A 17,009-nucleotide genomic window follows, 5' to 3' on the forward strand; every position below is an offset into this window, starting at 1 on the left:
GCAGGTCACCTGCTGCTTCTGAAGCATGGGAATAAATTACCAAATCTAAGATGCCCTCTATACCGAAGTCGTACAGTGCGGCACTGGAATTTGTTATTACTTTAGCAGAGCTAGAGTCGGCTCTGAGGTCAACTGGGGCGGGCAAAGCTCCAGGCCCAGATGCCCTCACGGTAGCGTACTACAAATTATTTATCCCCCAGCTCTCTACCAATTTTCTTTCGGCCTATAACTCTATACTACAAGACTATTCCATGCCCCGTGACATTCTTCGAGCATGGATCACACTAATACCAAAGGAAGGCACGGACCCGACTCAGTGTAGTAACTACAGACCGATTGCGCTCCTAAATGTAGACCTTAAATTATGTGCAAAAATCATTGCCAACAGATTACTCCCGTTCATGCCCTCCCTCGGCCACCCGGACCAGGTGGGTTTTATTCCATCTAGGGAGGCACGGGACAACACCACTCGGGTCCTGCACATCATACACCTGGCCAAAACCAATCAACGACCTCTTCTCCTGCTCTCCACGGACGCCGAAAAAGACTTCGACCGGGTCAGCTGGGGATTCATGCAGACGGTTCTACGACACATAGGCTTGGGGGCTAACATGCTCAAATGGATCTCTGCACTTTATTCCTCGCCGCGGTCAGGGTAAGCAAGAGGAAATCGACAGACTTCCCCCTATCCATTGGCACCCTGCAGGGGTGTCCACTTTCACCCCTGATTTTTGCCCTTTCCCTGGAGCCCTTTCTGGGCACTATTAGGGCATCAACAGATATTCAGGGACTCAGCTCCACCCCAGGGGAACAGAAGGTTGCAGCATATGCGGACGATCTGATTTTCTTCCTCACTGACCCCCTGGCGTCCACACCTCACCTGTTATCTGCCCTCGCTGCATATGGCCGACTATCAGACTTTAAAGTGAACGTTACTCTCTCCCGCTTACGAACAGATTTTCCTTTTACTTGGGCCATGGACAGCCTCAAATATCTGGGGACTCGCATCACAGCTGATCTCCGAGACATCTATGCAACCAACTTTGCGCCAGAGATACTCAAAGACTTGCGGGTTTGGTCTGCCCACACCATTTTCTGGTTTGGAAGATGCACGGCAGTTAAAATGAATATCTTGCCTAGGGTTCAATATCTGTTCCAGGCATTACCGATATATATTCCCTCAAACTTTTTTCAACGACTCCATAGGGCAGTGGTGAGCTTTGTCTGGGCGTACAAACATCCGAGGATTAGCAGGAAAACGCGGACTCTCTCCTGCGATAGAGGGGGGGGGGCCTGCCGGACTTCCAATGATATCACAGAGCTGCTCACCTGAATAGGGTCTTAGATTGGCACGTTCACCGGGATGACAAGCTCTGGGCATCCCTAGATAGAGCTTCATGTCAGTACCCACTGGAAGGGCTCCCCTGAATCTCGTCCCCCATACCGCTGTCGGTTCGGGACCACCCTTTGATCTCTACCACAATCCGACTTGCCAGCTCAAGCACTCCACACTGGCTCCAGCCCCCTCGCCACTGACGTTTGTGATAGGAGACCCCGACTTTGCGCCGTGGGCGGACACTGCACGGTTCTCCAGACTTGTGACAGCGGACAAGTACAGATTACTTGACTTTCGAACAAACTCCGACTGGATATCGGGCCCAGCCATGCGGTCCTTTTCCGACCCCCCACTAGACGCATGGAGTGTTATGCAGCTCCGTCACTTCCTGAGAGCTATTCCAAATCCCCAAGCACTAGATAGACCCCTTACGGACTACGAGAAGATGTGTAAGGGGACTGAACCCACACGACATGCCATATCCATTATCTACAAACTGATCAGCACACCCGCATCCACCGTCTGCCCATCGTTCTTGCAGCAGTGGGAACGTGAACTAGGACTCGCTTTTACTGAACAACAGACTCGTTCCATACTCACTATGTCCTACAAATTAGCCATGGCCAGCAAAGTCCAGGAAATCGGTTACAAAATTCTATCCCGATGGTATAGAGTGCCTTGGCTTTTGCACAAAATGAATCCCGCCATTCCTGCCCAGTGTTGGAGATGTGGTTCTGACTCTGGCACGATGCTGCATACCTTCTGGTTCTGTCCAGACCTGAAACCCTTCTGGGACCAGGTGGTATCTGTCATCCAGGACCTGGCCATGACGGATCTCAGAGACAAGCCGGCGGCATGTCTGCTACACATGTCAGCCGCCCCTCTCTCAAAATACCAACACTCACTCACACGCCACCTATTGGACGCTGCTAGAGCCACTATTCCCCTGTTGTGGAAACAGACCAACCCGCCCACCATCTCGTTATGGCTCTCTAAGGTTCGGGAGGTGTATGTCCTGGAGGACTTGACGGCATTCCTTAGAAACACCGAAGGGAGGTTCTTGGCAACCTGGGGATCCTGGATCTACTTCCAACACTCCACCAAATATGCAGACCTTGTGTCAGATTGAAACTGAGGCCGCACTCCCGGGGGACATATATTTGCCTTCCTGAGTCACACTGAGGGGACCTCTCCGGACATGACCCTAGCTCCTCTGATGCCAGAGGAGGTGTGACCTCCTTTGGACGGGGACGCAGGCAGTGATTCAGGAACTTACCCATCCTTTACACCTTTCCTCCATCTTCTGTCTATTGTTTCCTGCAGCTCACTCTGCTCTTTCCTTGCTCGTATCTACCTTCACTGCCAGCACTCTCGCCTTGGATGAGGCTGAGCTACTACTTCCCATAGCATGACCTCTACACTATAGCATTAAATAATATATTCTGCGTTCCTCGAGTTAGTAAATATCGCGATTATCACAACGCAAATTTGTACCGCCTGCAGAATTTCTCTTTAATAAAAGCACACCAGATGCCAACATTAGATCTATGTAAAATGTTTTGTTTGATGATACCCGATCAGTCTTGTATCCATGCACTGCTTCTACTGGACTTGGATGTAAAGAACAGTAACCACATGTGACTTGGTAGTTGCACCTGTAACCTATCTTTGAATACTCATGACTGTATCCATGTTCTGATGACGTGTCAGTTAATAAACTAATAAAAAAAATAAAACAATGAACCCCCCCCCAAAAAAAATTACTGGCCATACCCCCCTGATGGTGGTCCTGCTTATAAATGACTGAAGATAACTGCATGCCAACCAATGGTGACCATCATTTGCATAAATAAAAACACAGGTTTTCTGACGTTTTTGCTTTATTACTTTGTTTATACTTTTAGCCCAACTGTAATACATATTGCTGTATTTTTGTTTCAACACAGGTATCCCAGATGGATACAATATTTGAATGCTTTGTAGACCAGGAGGAAGCTGAGCTGCAAAACACAACTATGGACACTGCAGACTGGGCAAATGTAGTTCTCGATGTGAATATGATTCTAAAGGTAATGAACCAATGTGTGTTAAAAATAAGTATTTATATGTAGTAAAAAAAAGGGGTTCCCAGCATACTTTCAAGCTAGCCAGCAAAAAAAAAAAAAGCAATTCATACTTTACAAGGCCACTGAAGTCTTCCAGGGTGTGTCTGTATCAAATCTAAAAAAAGCAAATCTGTCAGCTGTTCTTATCTGTTTGAACTATTAAAAAGGGAAAGATACACATGGGCAGGGCATACAAATAGTACAAAAGTGGTCCCCAGTACACATTTAAGGTAGCATTAAAAAAAACATTTTGCACATACATGTGGAAGCTACACTGCTGCATCAAGGCACATCTGATAAGTGTGGTCAACACCTTAACCCCCTTTACAAGGTAGGTGAATACCTACAGTGTTTATACACACATACAATTATCAGCCGTAACATTCTGACCACCCCCTTTTGCCACCAAAACAGCCCTGACTCCACTAGAGTCTATGAACCTATCACACTCCTGACTGCTAGTTCCACAAGAATCGGCTCAGTGCTGCTGTAGTCAGCTGATGACCACCGTTATGTACATAGATAGAAATAGGGACCTGCACCGGCACTCCAAATGCAGATCAATTTGTCTATTGACGTAGATTTAGCATATCGCACAGGTGCAACGTTTCGGGGTCTCACAGGATCCCCTTCCTCAGGCAAAACATGTGATGCACTCCATTAGACCTCTGAAGGTATGCTGTGGTATCTGCCAGTAAGCTGTCAGTAGCAGATGCTTTAACCCTTTCGCTGCCACCAACGTATGGTATACGGTGGATCACCACTGTTTCCAGCTGGTCACGTCAGTCAGAATGCCATAAGTCGATGGCTTTTACCATTCTGCTATAAGCTAATGGTCGCTTTAGCGACCATGAAATTATATCAGGACAGTTCCCCCTGACGGTCCTCTTTAAATGAATAGCTGTCATCAGTGGCCGGGCGCCACTGTGGGCGCACCCCTCCCTGCCAGCACCTGTAGCCTCTCCTCCCCGCCTGGGGCCGCTCCAGTCTGGAATCTATTTCTCCCCCCTGCTGCTCTCCCCTGCCTGTATGGGCTGAGGCAGCGGAGATCCAAGGAGAAATGGCTGGCGGAGGAAGGAGCCGCAAATTTAGGATTGCCGAGCGGTGAGGAGATCAGAGCCACCGGCTCTCAAATCCAGGATCGTTGGCGGCTCTGTGATTGTGCGTGTCACGTACCTTAGGGGAGTCTGAGTTGACGAGGGCGGCCTCTCTCACAGCTCCGGTCCCGGAGCACCTGGATTGGTTACAGGGGCGCCGGGGCTCAGAGGGGCAAGGGTGCCAGAGGCTGGTTAGCCTGTTGCGTCTGCGAGATGAGATGAAGTGTGTAGATCCAGGCAGGAAGCAGGATGCGGATGCACCGAAGAGGATCCAGAAGGCTTTAGATCCGATGAGCTGAGGAAGCTGGAAGCAGAACACACAAGGCAGAAGGATCATCAGGCAGGCTGAGGTCATCAACGAGCTAGCAACGTAGTACAAGGGGTGAGGCAGAATCAAGGTCAAAAACAAGCCGGGGTCTTCAGGGAGCAAGCAACAACAGAGGGTAGTCCAAGCCGGGTCAGTAACGGGTAATCAGGATACAGAAAATACAGGAACACAGGAAGCTGACGATCTGACAGCATAGGAGGATAGCTGAACACAGCCTTTATAGCCCAGTTGGCGCCAATTGTTCAAATGACACGTCAGCGCTTGCACGTGCGCACAAACACGCGCATGACGCGCACGTACGTGCGCACATCCATGCAAAGACGCTGCTCCTATTATGGCTCTATGGTCCACAACAGGCGCCTGCGCATGCGCAGACGGCGACACTCGAACTCTGGCTCTGCCTTTCTGACAGTGCGTGCCAAGTGGGAGGATCAGTAAATATGTGTAATATTTACCGATCCTCTGTGAAGAGCAAACACTGGAGTGATCAGCTGATCACTCCAATGTTTATAAACAACAGGGGACATATAGCACTGTGTGTCCCCGGTTATGAATGAACAGGAAGTGTTTTAAATAACTTCTTGTTCATTCATGACTTTCTGAATGGGTAGTAGCACTTACTATAGAGGCTTCTACCCATTTATGACTTGATGATGGTGAATATTTTACTATCAGCAGTTTCTGAATGAATGTGAAGCCTCTTACTGAGTGTTTTCCATTCATTTAGAACAGAGGCTGCAGAAAAAGAGATTGAGGACTTTGTGTCCTCCAATTTTTTTTTCTATTTCATAAAGGAAATTTCAGGGGTCTGTATTGACACCTGATATTTTCCCAAAGCCCTCCCAAAACACATTGCAGTGCTTGTTTTTTTTTTTTTAAATAGCATTTATTTAACTGTAGCAATGCATGGCAAAGTGTTGTGATGCATTGTCGTGTGTTGTGATACGCTGTGTTGCAATTGTACGCCTGTATAATTTTATCACAACCCAAACATCAACACGGTGCACAAGCGATTTTTAACATAAGTTGCTTATTTACAGTTGTGCGTTCCTTAATTTTTTTTATCAATTTAAAATTTACAAATATTTATTTTTTTATCAACTCCATACTGGAGGCTGTCCAAACACCGCCGATGAGAGGAAGTGCAGTCTGACGGCAGGAGAGGGCAGAGAGACTATTGAAGAATTTTTCCCTCTGCGGACTCATCAATAGAACTATAAGTAAAAGACACTTGACTTCCAATGCTGCTCGGAGGAAAATAGTATCTTGCTGTTCATAATCCCCGATCATACACCTCTATATACACTATTTTATTCACCTTAGATGTGTTTTTATAAGAATTTTATGCACTTTGGCTTGTAGCTATTGACTGGCCATACAAATAGTTTTTATTCCATTTTATTCATATTTTTATTTTCCAATTTTTGATTGCCAGATGGAATTATTCACCCGTTTACACATTTTTCAACCAGATTTTATTCATTTATTATTCACAATATAACTTGTTTCCACACGACAATATTTATTTATTTACATATGCTACACATATCCTGCGATATTTACATTGTTAATAATATTCAATATTTATTCACGAACACATTTACCTTCCTTTATTCGACTTGTATTTTCAGTATACAGTCGCAATTAGGATTTGATCACTGGCACTGTATTTAGTTTGTGATATTTTCACATTTCCACACAACTTAAAGACTAATTAATAGGTGGATCACACATAACCAAGCGCAGCACCCCGGCTTACACATGTGGTGTACTGTGTGTTACGACACCTTTCTATCTGAACCAGCATTAACTATTTCAGCAATTTGAGCTACAGTAGCTGTTCAATTGTATCGGACTACGCAGGCCAGCCTCCGATCCCCTCGTGCACCAATGAACATTGGCCACCCATGTCCCTGTCTATTTAATAGTTTTACTTTCTTGGACCACTTTTGGTAGGTTCTGACCACTACAGACCAGGAACATCCCGCAGGAGCTGCAGTTCTGGGGGTGATTCACACAGGCATGCACGTCCGTAAGGCGTGCACACCTGTGCGGAGAGACCCGATCACGGGAGGGACAGGTGCTGTTTGTGATTGTGTGCAACAGCCTGTACCTTCCTATGGGAGGATGCGGCTACATGTAGATCCAAACCTGCACACTTGTGCAGGTCCACGTGCCCACACTTGGGCACTCCCGAGATTGGGTCTCTGCATGGTGGAGCACACCCGTGTGAATAACCCCTTGGGGTTTTTGTGATCCAGTTGTCTAGCCATCGTAATTTGGCCCTTGTCAAAGTCACTCAGATCCAGCCCATTTTTTCTGCTTACAACATATCATATTCAAGGACAAAATCAAAATGTCCATATGCTGCCTAATATATGCCACCCATTTTCAGGCACCTTTGTAATGGGATAATCAATGTTATTCACTTCATCTTATAGATAGATACACTATATAACCAAAAGTATTGGGACACCCTTTTAATTCATTGGATTCAGGTGTTCCAATCACCTCCATGTGTATAAAATCAAGCACCTAGGCATGCAGACTGTTTCTACAAACATTTGTGAAATAATGGGTTGCTCTCAGGAGCTCAGTGAATTCAAGCGTGGTACCGTGATAGGTTGCCACGTAAAATGAGAGAGCGGGGTCAGCGCATGCTGAAGCGCACAGTGGGCATAAGTCGCCAACTGTCTGCAGAGTCATTAGCTGCAGACCTCCAAACTTTGTGTGGCCTTCAGATTGGCACAACAGTGCGTAGAGAGCTTAATGGAATGGGTTTTCATGGCCGAGCAGCTACATCAAAGCCTTACACCACCAAGTGCAATGCAAATCGTCGGATGCAGTGGTACAAAGCACACTGTCACTGGACTTTAGAGAAATGGAGATGTGTTCTCTGGTGTTACGAATCATGCTTCTCTGTCTGGCAATCCGATGGCGATGGACCTGTCTGGGCTTGGCGGTTGCCAGGAGAACGGTACTTGCCTGACTGCATTGTGCAAAGTGTAAAGTTTGGGGAAGGGGTGATTATAGTGTGGGGTTGTTTTTTAGGGGTTGGGCTTGGCCCCTTAATTCTAGTGAAGGGAACCCTTAAGGCATCAGCATACCAAGACATTTTGGACAATTTCATGCTCCCGACTTTGTGGGAACAGTTTGGGGATGGCGCCTTCCTGTTCCAACATGACCAGTGCACAAAGCAAGGTCCATAAAGACATGGATGAGCGCGTTTGGGTTGGAGAAACTTGACTGGCCTGCACAGAGTCCTGACCTCAACCTTTGAAAATAAATTAGAGCGGAGACTGCGAGCCAGGCCTTCTCGTCCAACATCAGTACCTGACCTCACAAATGCGCTTCTGGAAGAATGGTCAAACATTCCCATAGACACACTCCTAAACCTTGTGGACAGCCTTCCCAGAAGAGTTGAAGCTGTTATAGCGGCAAGGTGTGGGCCAACTCAATCTTGAACCCTACGGACTAAGACTGGGATGCCATTACAGTTTGTGTATGTAAAGGTAGGCGTCACAATACTTTTGGCAATATAGTGTATATCATTTATCGCCTCAATTGAAAAGGGCAGATCAAGAGAACTAATTTTGTATAGGATCTAATGGAAAGAGAGATGTATTTTCTATATATTTCCTAAGCTGAGGGTAGCCTTTCACTTTGTCATTTACCTTAGACAAATTCTCAAGATTATAGAGATCTGAGTAGTAAAGATGGAATACTGATGCCATCTGTTCCATAGTGTTAACTACTCCTTGCTTAGCATTCTGAATCTTAGGGATATACATTCTCACATATCTCTCTGATAGATCGATCTAAGAATTCACCAGATTTTTTACTAAATTCATAATAAAGTCGGGAAGAGAGATCTTTATATCTCCGGTAAGACAGAGCAAGCAGCTTATGTAGATCCGCCCTTTTCTGTTGCAGTTCTATAAAATTTGACCCATCCAATGCATTTTCATGTTTCAATTCTAAAGTATGTATTTCCTGTAACAGTTTTCCTATAGAGACCTCTTTCTTTGCTTCTTCAACCGGGATCCATGCGCAATGAGTATGCCCTGTAGAACACATTTCAACGTTTCCCATTTAGTTCAATACATTTTTATTAAAGATTTTCGGAACATACGGGTAAAAGACAACATGCATTACATACACCAATCAAAGTCGCTGCACAATAGTAATGTAGATGCAAAAGGTCCAACTCTCTGGAGCCTGGTCAAAACAACGTAACCCCAGGACAGGTGGTTTAGATATAAAGGATGGACATCACTCGTATCGGTCCCTTTATGCTGTGCAACTTGAGTGGCCTGTAGAATCGTCCCTCCTAACATAGATGACCCAATAAACAGAAACCAGTCGGGGTTACAGAAGCCAGGGCCATCAGCTACCGTAGACTGACCAATATGCAGAGAGGAAGCCTACCTTCAGGGTAGGCCAAGAACTGGAACCTAACAGTAAGATAACCAAGGAAGAAGGCCATAAAGGCCAGGAAAAGCAAGCGAGTCAGAGGAAAAGTTTTGTAGAAGGAACGACGAAGGGTGGAGACACTAAGTAAAGATAAAGTGAGAGAGAGTGGAAGACAAAGAAGGGCAGTGGAGAAAGAAAACCTAGAAACCAGCACTAGGGAAGCCACGGCTACCACCTCCCGACAGAGTGCCCCGTGCCTACTGTAGGAACCCAGAGCACCTAAGCGAGTATCCCAGTCAGGAATGTATCTGAGGCTTGGAGGTCCAGCCACACGGACCAGGTGACATTGTACCTATCTGTGGTATCATGCTCCTCGGCTAATAGCCGTTCCAGGTCCTCAATGTGGTCCACAGTCCACTCCGCCAAGGTAGGGATTGCAGGTGTGCGCCAGTGCCGTGGGATAACCGTCCTCGCTGCCCTAAGGAAGTGCCTTAAAAGGCCCCTTTTTACTGATTTCAGGGAACCTGGTACCATAGTTACCCAACGACCCCAGGATCGCACTGTTATCACTGTACCTGTCACTCGGTGGTGGACATCCAGTATGGCCTGCCAAAACTCTTTAATAGGAGGACAACTACACCAGATATGCGTCACATAGCCTGGAAGGGCCTGACAGCGCCAGCAGAAGTCCGGAACCTGGGGATAAAACCGGTGGATTATCGCAGGGCACCTATACCACCTGGTCATAATTTTTAGGTTTTTCTCGTGCTCCTTGGAGGCGAGAGTGAGTGAGACAGGGTAAAGGATTTCTCCCAGTCCAGTGCAGTGATAGGAAGCCCCAGTTCTGGTTCCCATACCGAGGTATAGTGTGGGGGCTCTGGGGGAGGGGGGGATGAGAGAAGGAAGTAAAGTAGCGAAATAGTATGGATTGGGGGAGTGGATCGAGATGAGAAGGGAGTCGAAAGCCGTAGGTTCCGTTTCCAGAGCCTCAGGTTGAGGGAATGAGGAGACAAAAGAGCGGAACTGTCTATCCGACAGCCATGTCTCATGACTTGAAGAAGCTAACATGGATTCCCGGAGAGCCTCCACCAAACATCTCTGCGAGTCCCTGGTCTACCAAAGGAAGACCGGCGCATCGCTGGAGGGAACACGGGGTTATTGAAGACCGGGGTCATAGGTCCAACATAGGAGTGCCCAGAGGTGGTGACCCATCTATCCCACAGGCGTAGGGTGTGCAGAGTCAAAACAGGGAAAGAAGGAGGCAAGGTACGGGATGCCCGGGAGACCCGGGGTAGGGCTTGCAGGTCCGAACCTGCAAGTATCCCCTCAAGCTGAACCCATTGTTTGCCATCGGCTCTATGGAACCAATCCGTGATGCGAAGCAGGAATGATGCTTCATGATAGAGGCGCATATCCGGGGCACCAGCACCTCCCTTACTTTTAGGCAGAGAAAGTTTTGTAGTTCACACGTGGGCGAGACTGACCCCAAATGAACTTTGTAAAAATTTGGCGTAGTTTTAAAAAAAAAAGAAGCTGGAGGGCGGATCGGTATAGCTTGGAAGAGGTACACTAATCTGGGGAGTATGTCCATTTTGAGAGCATGGATCCTTCCCAACCAGGAGATGTGCTTGCGGTCGTATAAGGATAGCTCCAGAGCCGTTTTCCTATAGAGTGGGTCATAGTTAATGGCCCATAACTGAGAGACGTACGAAGAGATATGGACCCCTAGGTATTTGATTGAGGCAGGGCAGATGCGGAACGGGAAGTTAGTTTGAAGTTGTGATAGCCCCACCTTGTCCAAGTACACATTCAGGATCTCTGATTTAGTAAGGTTTACTTTGAAGTTGCTAAGTGAACCAAAGTGGGTGACCTCCTGAAGAATGGAGGGCATGGACATATGAGGATGGGTGACATAGATTAAAAGGTCGTCCGCAAAAAGAGCCAGTTTAGGCTGACCCGGAATCACTGAATTCCCTCGAATGGCCACTGCCAGGTGTTCCATAGTGAGTACATAGAGTAGAGGAGACAACGGACATCCTTGCCGGGTACCATTGGATATCTTACAACGTGGGGAAAGAGAGCCGTTAATTCGGACATGGGCCGTCGGGTTCGAGTAAAGGGCCATGATGTTGCGCAACAGAAGGGGCCGAACTTCAATTTGCAGCAAAGAGTGTCGAAGGAAGTGCCAGTGCAGTCGGTGAAAGGTCTTGTCTGCGTCGACCGACAAAAGACACATGGGAATGTTAGAAGTTTTGGGTATTTTGCATAAGCAGGATTGTTTTGATGGTGTTGTCTCTGGCTTCGCGCCCTCACACAAACCCAACCTGGTCAAAGTGAATGAGGCTGGGAAGTATCGGTTGTAAACGATTAGCTAACAATTTGGAAAATAATTTCAGATCAACATTGATAAGCGAGATGGGTCGATAATTAGTACAGAGGGTGTGATCCTTCTTAGGCTTGGGGATCAAGGAAATATGTGCTTCCAACGCCTGAGCCGGGAAGTCTGATCCCAAAGCGATAGAGTTGAAGACCCTAAGGAGGAAAGGGGATAGGAGATATTTGTACTGTTTGTATAATTTGTCAGAAGACCCAACAGGTCCTGGGCTCTTACCCACCGGCACAGATCCAATCACAGTTGAGTTTGTCTGTGGTAAAGGGAGATTCCAAGGCCTCTGCCACCGAGTCATCCAGGACAGGAAGGGCAGTGTCCTGTATATAGGAGGATAGGCGGGCCTCTTGATCCAAGGCAATTCGGTTCAGTCTCTGGCATATTATACAGTGATTCATAGAAGTCGCCGAACGCCTGGTGGATCGCCGAAGGCGAGTTAGCCAGAACTTCCGGAGATGTCCAGATCTGCGAGAGGAAAGTATGAGAGGATCTAGGGTGTAGGGTCCTAGCCAGGGCCCTACCACATTTATCTCTGAATTCATACGCTCGATAGGCCAACTTATTAGCATATATAAGCGTGTCAAGAGATCCAGTAGCCCTAACAACTTTTGTTTAGTTTGTGAGATTTGCAGCAAAACCTCTGGATCAGGAGAGCCCTTGTGATCTTTAAGAGACTGGAAGGTGTCACGGAGGCTCTGAGAACACTCCCGTTTCAGCCTAGATCCGTGCTGAATCAAGGTGCCCCGGAGGACCGCCTTAAGAGCTTCCCACTGGGTCGGGAGAGGGGTAGTGTTCGTGGGCATGGACCTCCAAGAACCGACGGATCTCCAGGGAGACCGCTGCAGCACACACCAAGTCGGTCAGTAGTGATTCGTTGAGACGCCAAGTCCATTCACGCGGGGGGAGCTGTAGGATCTGCAAGGATAGCGTAACTGAGGCGTGGTCAGACCACACCGTAGTATCTATTTTGCAAGTAGGAGACCAGTCGAGCACCGAATGGGATACAAAGAAGGAGTCCAGCCTACTGTATGAACGGTGGGGAGCAGAGTAGTGAGTATAGTCACGAGTTAAGGGATGAAGAACCCTCCATACATCCACTAGACGGAGTTCAAGGAGGTGCTTTTTGAGTATACGTAGTTTATGGAGGAGAGCCGGTGCATCGGGACTGTCCTCACAAGCCTGTCGAGGGGAGTGGAACGGTGGCGCCGGGAAGGGCTAAGAGCCGGAGGCGTCCTGTGTGTGTGCAGTGGAGGCTGGATAGAGCACCGCGCTCAGCCAGTCAGTACGGGCCTCGGATGCGTCCCCGGGTGAGGCAGGGGAGCCGAGTCTAATTGTCGATGGAGTGTCCGGAGGGGAGGAGGGAAAAGGGGAACTGGAGAAGACAGTGTAGCCTGTCAGCCGGCACGCAAGCAGAAGGGGTCTTGCTGGCGTGAGAGGTTGGCGGCTCTGACGGGAAAACAGTGACAGCGGCTAGGGGACCCACTTGGTTCGTGCAGGGGACTGGCAAGGAACACAAGCACGAGCCGGGTGAACCATGGGCTGGTCTCTATGTGGTTAGGCAGCAACGCGTTTCGAAGAGAAACTTCTTTATCAAGCCAGGGTAGGGGAGATCAGAATTGGCGGGGGATTTTTAAAGGGAGAGGGGAGGAGTGAGAAATGGTGTGGGCGTGATCTGGGGGCGGAGTGTCAATACGGGCTGTCAGTGATTGAACTGGGGTGCAAACTAATGCTGAGGTGAAATAAACAAAGGAATAAGTTCCCCCTCCCCTCTGGACACTCCATCACCAATTAGACTTGGCTCCCCTGCCTCATCCGGGGACGCATCCGAGTCCCGTACTGACTGGTGAGACTGACAGGCTGCATTGTCTCCCTCCTCCCCTCTGGACACTCCATCACCAACTAGACTCAGCTCCCCTGCCTCACCCGGGGAGGCATCCGAGGCCCGTACTGGCTGAGCGCGGCACTCCATCCAGCCTCCCCTGCACACACAGAGGACGCCTCCGTCTCTTAGCCCTTCCCGGCGCCACTGTTCCACTCCCCTCAACAGGCTTGCGAGGACAGAGTCCCACTGCATCGGCTCTCCTCCATAGCCGTCGCCCGTTGAGGAAATCGTCCCACCAGGACCCTTCCTCCAACACTGCCACGCTGTATTGACACACTATATTGATCTCAACAACATATCCCTTTTCATCCTGTTTCTTTGAGTAATCGAACCAATTATCAAAATCGTGAAAGCAACACCACTGCACACCACGAAACCAATTGAAACATTTCCCGCACCATCAAACTCAGTCAATTGCAGCGCTTCCTCTCCCCACTTTGTTTTTGTTGTCACATATCAAGACGGGCACCCCGGTCTGCATGTTCTAGAAGCTGCTCATTTTACTTCTCCACTCTACACCTCCTGCCCTCCTCCACAGCACTCCTGGCAAGCACTATTTCTGTGGACTTTGTCCCTATAACTTTCCAGCATAAACTTATAGTGCACATACCTTTTACATCCCAGGCCATCAGTGATTTCTCTGCTGCACAGTAGGATACTGTAGAGAGGGGGGCTCCTGAGATCATTTCTCTGCTCTCCAATCCTCCCCACCTCCTGTTGACTTTCAAAGGCAGAAGTCCGCAAATCAAAACAGCAGAGGGCCTACACAGTGGGCACCGAGACAAGCCAGGACATGTCTGCTGTTTCCCTCCATTCAATCCTCCCCAGAACAAAGGACACGTGAGGGGAGGGGGTTAGTTGCTCAGCAACAGCCTGTGTACTGCCCCTTCCCTCCCCTCTCAGGCCGGCCCCTCCCGGGACCTTTGTAAGTGTTTGTGGGAAGGCTGCATGCTCTCTTCCTCGCTGAATGGTTGACTAGAGGCTGCGCTGAGGCCGGTCTCTGTCTGTGGATTCAAGGGATACGGACTTAACCCTTCCTGTTCTGCTCCACTGCTGCTGTGAGGACTGCTGGGATCTGTTGTTTTACCGGTACTGAATGTACTCACACGGTGCCTTGTTACCTGTTGGATTACCTCTTGCTGCACCTCTGACCCCTGGACTACTAGCCTTGTGACTCTGGATCTACTCCTTCCTTGGCCCGTTGCCTACCTTCTGGGTGGACCCTCCCCGTGGCCTGCAACCCCCCAGGACCTAACCCCGGCCTTTGTACCTTGCTTTGTACACCTGAATTCCCCAATAAACACCCCACCTGCCGGGTTCCGTGTGATTTGCCTCTGTGTATTCTCTCTGCGCTCATAGTTCGTCACAGATACGACCATTTCTAGTTTGTGACTCTCACTTTTTGTCCTCTTATCAACACCAAGGAATAAGAAAGTGGACAGGCATGTTAGAATCCTGAGTCCCATTGGTAGATGCACTGGTGGTACAATAGAATCCATTGATTGTGATTCATGCCTTTCCTCTTCTGAGCCCTCTTTGGGATAAATTAATTGGAGTGCATTTCCCACGTCTCATAGTTCTGGATTGTTTCCCCAGGGCTTGGTATGCAACCAGATTTGGCTGCACACTGACACCCCGTGGCCTTTACTAATCAGACCAGATCTTCTGCCCCAAGGACCAATCTTGCACCCTTCTTTTGGGTCAAGTAATTTAAAAGCATGACTGTTGAGGAATCGGGATCTTAGATTCAGTGATCTCTACTTATAAGCTATCACTTGTAAGATTTACCATCACACCTAAAAGACTAACTTTGGTTGGTGTGAGGTTCATTTATTTCCATTCGGGAAATGTATCTTCTTTTCCCATCCATTCGTTGAGGGACACAGTAGAGAAATTGATCTCTGACTGATGGGTTTATACGATCACCTGCATCAGTCAGAGATCAAGATCTCTGCTGTGTTCGCCATTCACACATATGGCATAGCAGACATCTTGATTTCTGACCAATGCAGATGTCAGCTTAAACCCATTGGTCTAAAATCAAGATTTCTGCTGTGTCCTTCACGCTTGAGCACTATGATGGACCTAGTGTAAGCCTTGGCTATTGGCTTTTGGCTTGGCTATAGAAGTCACTTGTATTTCACCTACTGTTAGAGTGTCACTTCAGCTATGGGATCTAAACTTTTTTTTCACAACCACAGTGTTTATAAATTAAGCGTTTATAGGGGGGAGAGCCATTAAGCTCCCATTTCCATTGGCCCATATTGGGCAGTGCTGCCTGAATCCACAGTCTGGCAATCAGTTTTCTGGCCATATAAAGGGTTTCTTGGACAAAGATAGTGGTATATTTATCTACATCTGTATCACAGGGTATACCTAAGAGGCAGGGTTTGGGGTCCAGAGCAACTGGTGAACCCATCTCATCGTTAACAAATTTAACAATTTGTTGCCAGTAGTCTTGTATGACACAGCCTTCATTTTGGATAACAGGCTAGGAGTATTATAAGTACGGTGCAAAATATATGTGTAAAAGCTTGACAGTATCGTAAGGAAACCTGTGTATGACTCAACATTGCCAAGTCCCAGTCTCCCTCAGTTAAACTTCCCACATCCGACTCCCATGCTGACCTCTTCACTAGGACACCCAGTGTAGCGCCAGGAGCTTGGAGTATGTTATAGAAAGAGGAAATCAATTCAGAAGAACTAGAGGCAGTTAGAGCATCAAAGAGAGCATTATCAAGGAGTATAGGGGGTAGAGAGGAAATATGGCCATCTGCATGGCGCAATTCAAAATATCAGAAAAACAATTCCACCTGTAGGCTAGAAAAGGGACATATTGCCCCATCCTCAATAATGTGTCCCAGAAAGCTTACTCCCCGGCCAGATCAAACCTCTGGATTGGGTATAGCACCAAATTCAGGGACTAGCACATTTTTCCAAATAGGTTTTGTTATAAAGTAGAAGCTCCTCTGTTTGAGTTCAGTGTCCCATAGTCCCAAAGACATTGCACTAGAAGGCTATCTTGGGCAAATCAAGATGAAAGGCCCTTGATATTAATGATAGGGGTTCCGGAGATGGCCTAGCATCCGGAATGAGGAGAAGATGCAAGACTTGTAATGCCTGATTTGGACCAGTGATACAGATGGGATAACTGAGAAGCCACATACATAGTACAGTTGAAAATCATGAAATGCCAATCCTCTGCTATTCAGTGGGCGCACTGAGCTACCTCACTACTAAGTTTGTGACTGTCTTTGCCCCAGAGAAAAGCTTGAGAACAGTATTTAACATTTTACAATATTTAGGGGGAATATAAACATGGAAGTGCCATAAAATATAAGGATTTTGGGGGAAATTATATAGCACGCTACACATCACACTCAAAGGTAACCTGGAGCATACTTGCGTTTTTTGCTTCACAAGAAATAGGAGGGGCTCAACGTTCAATCTTAGAAAGTT

The 17,009-nt window shown here is 47.7% G+C and overlaps 1 protein-coding gene across 1 annotated transcript in view; it reads left to right on the top strand.

Annotated features, from left to right (window-relative positions):
* NUP133 (nucleoporin 133) overlaps nt 1-17,009 on the top strand; it is a 508,027-nt gene that overhangs the window by 331,594 nt on the left and 159,424 nt on the right. The window contains exon 17 of the mRNA XM_018561308.1: nt 3,283-3,405. Within this exon, the coding sequence (XP_018416810.1) occupies nt 3,283-3,405 (123 nt within the window). The remainder of the gene's footprint in view (nt 1-3,282; nt 3,406-17,009) is intronic.

Source organism: Nanorana parkeri, unplaced genomic scaffold (assembly GCF_000935625.1).
Source record: "Nanorana parkeri isolate BGI_ZX_2015 unplaced genomic scaffold, ASM93562v1 scaffold515, whole genome shotgun sequence".
Taxonomy (NCBI): domain Eukaryota; kingdom Metazoa; phylum Chordata; class Amphibia; order Anura; family Dicroglossidae; genus Nanorana; species Nanorana parkeri.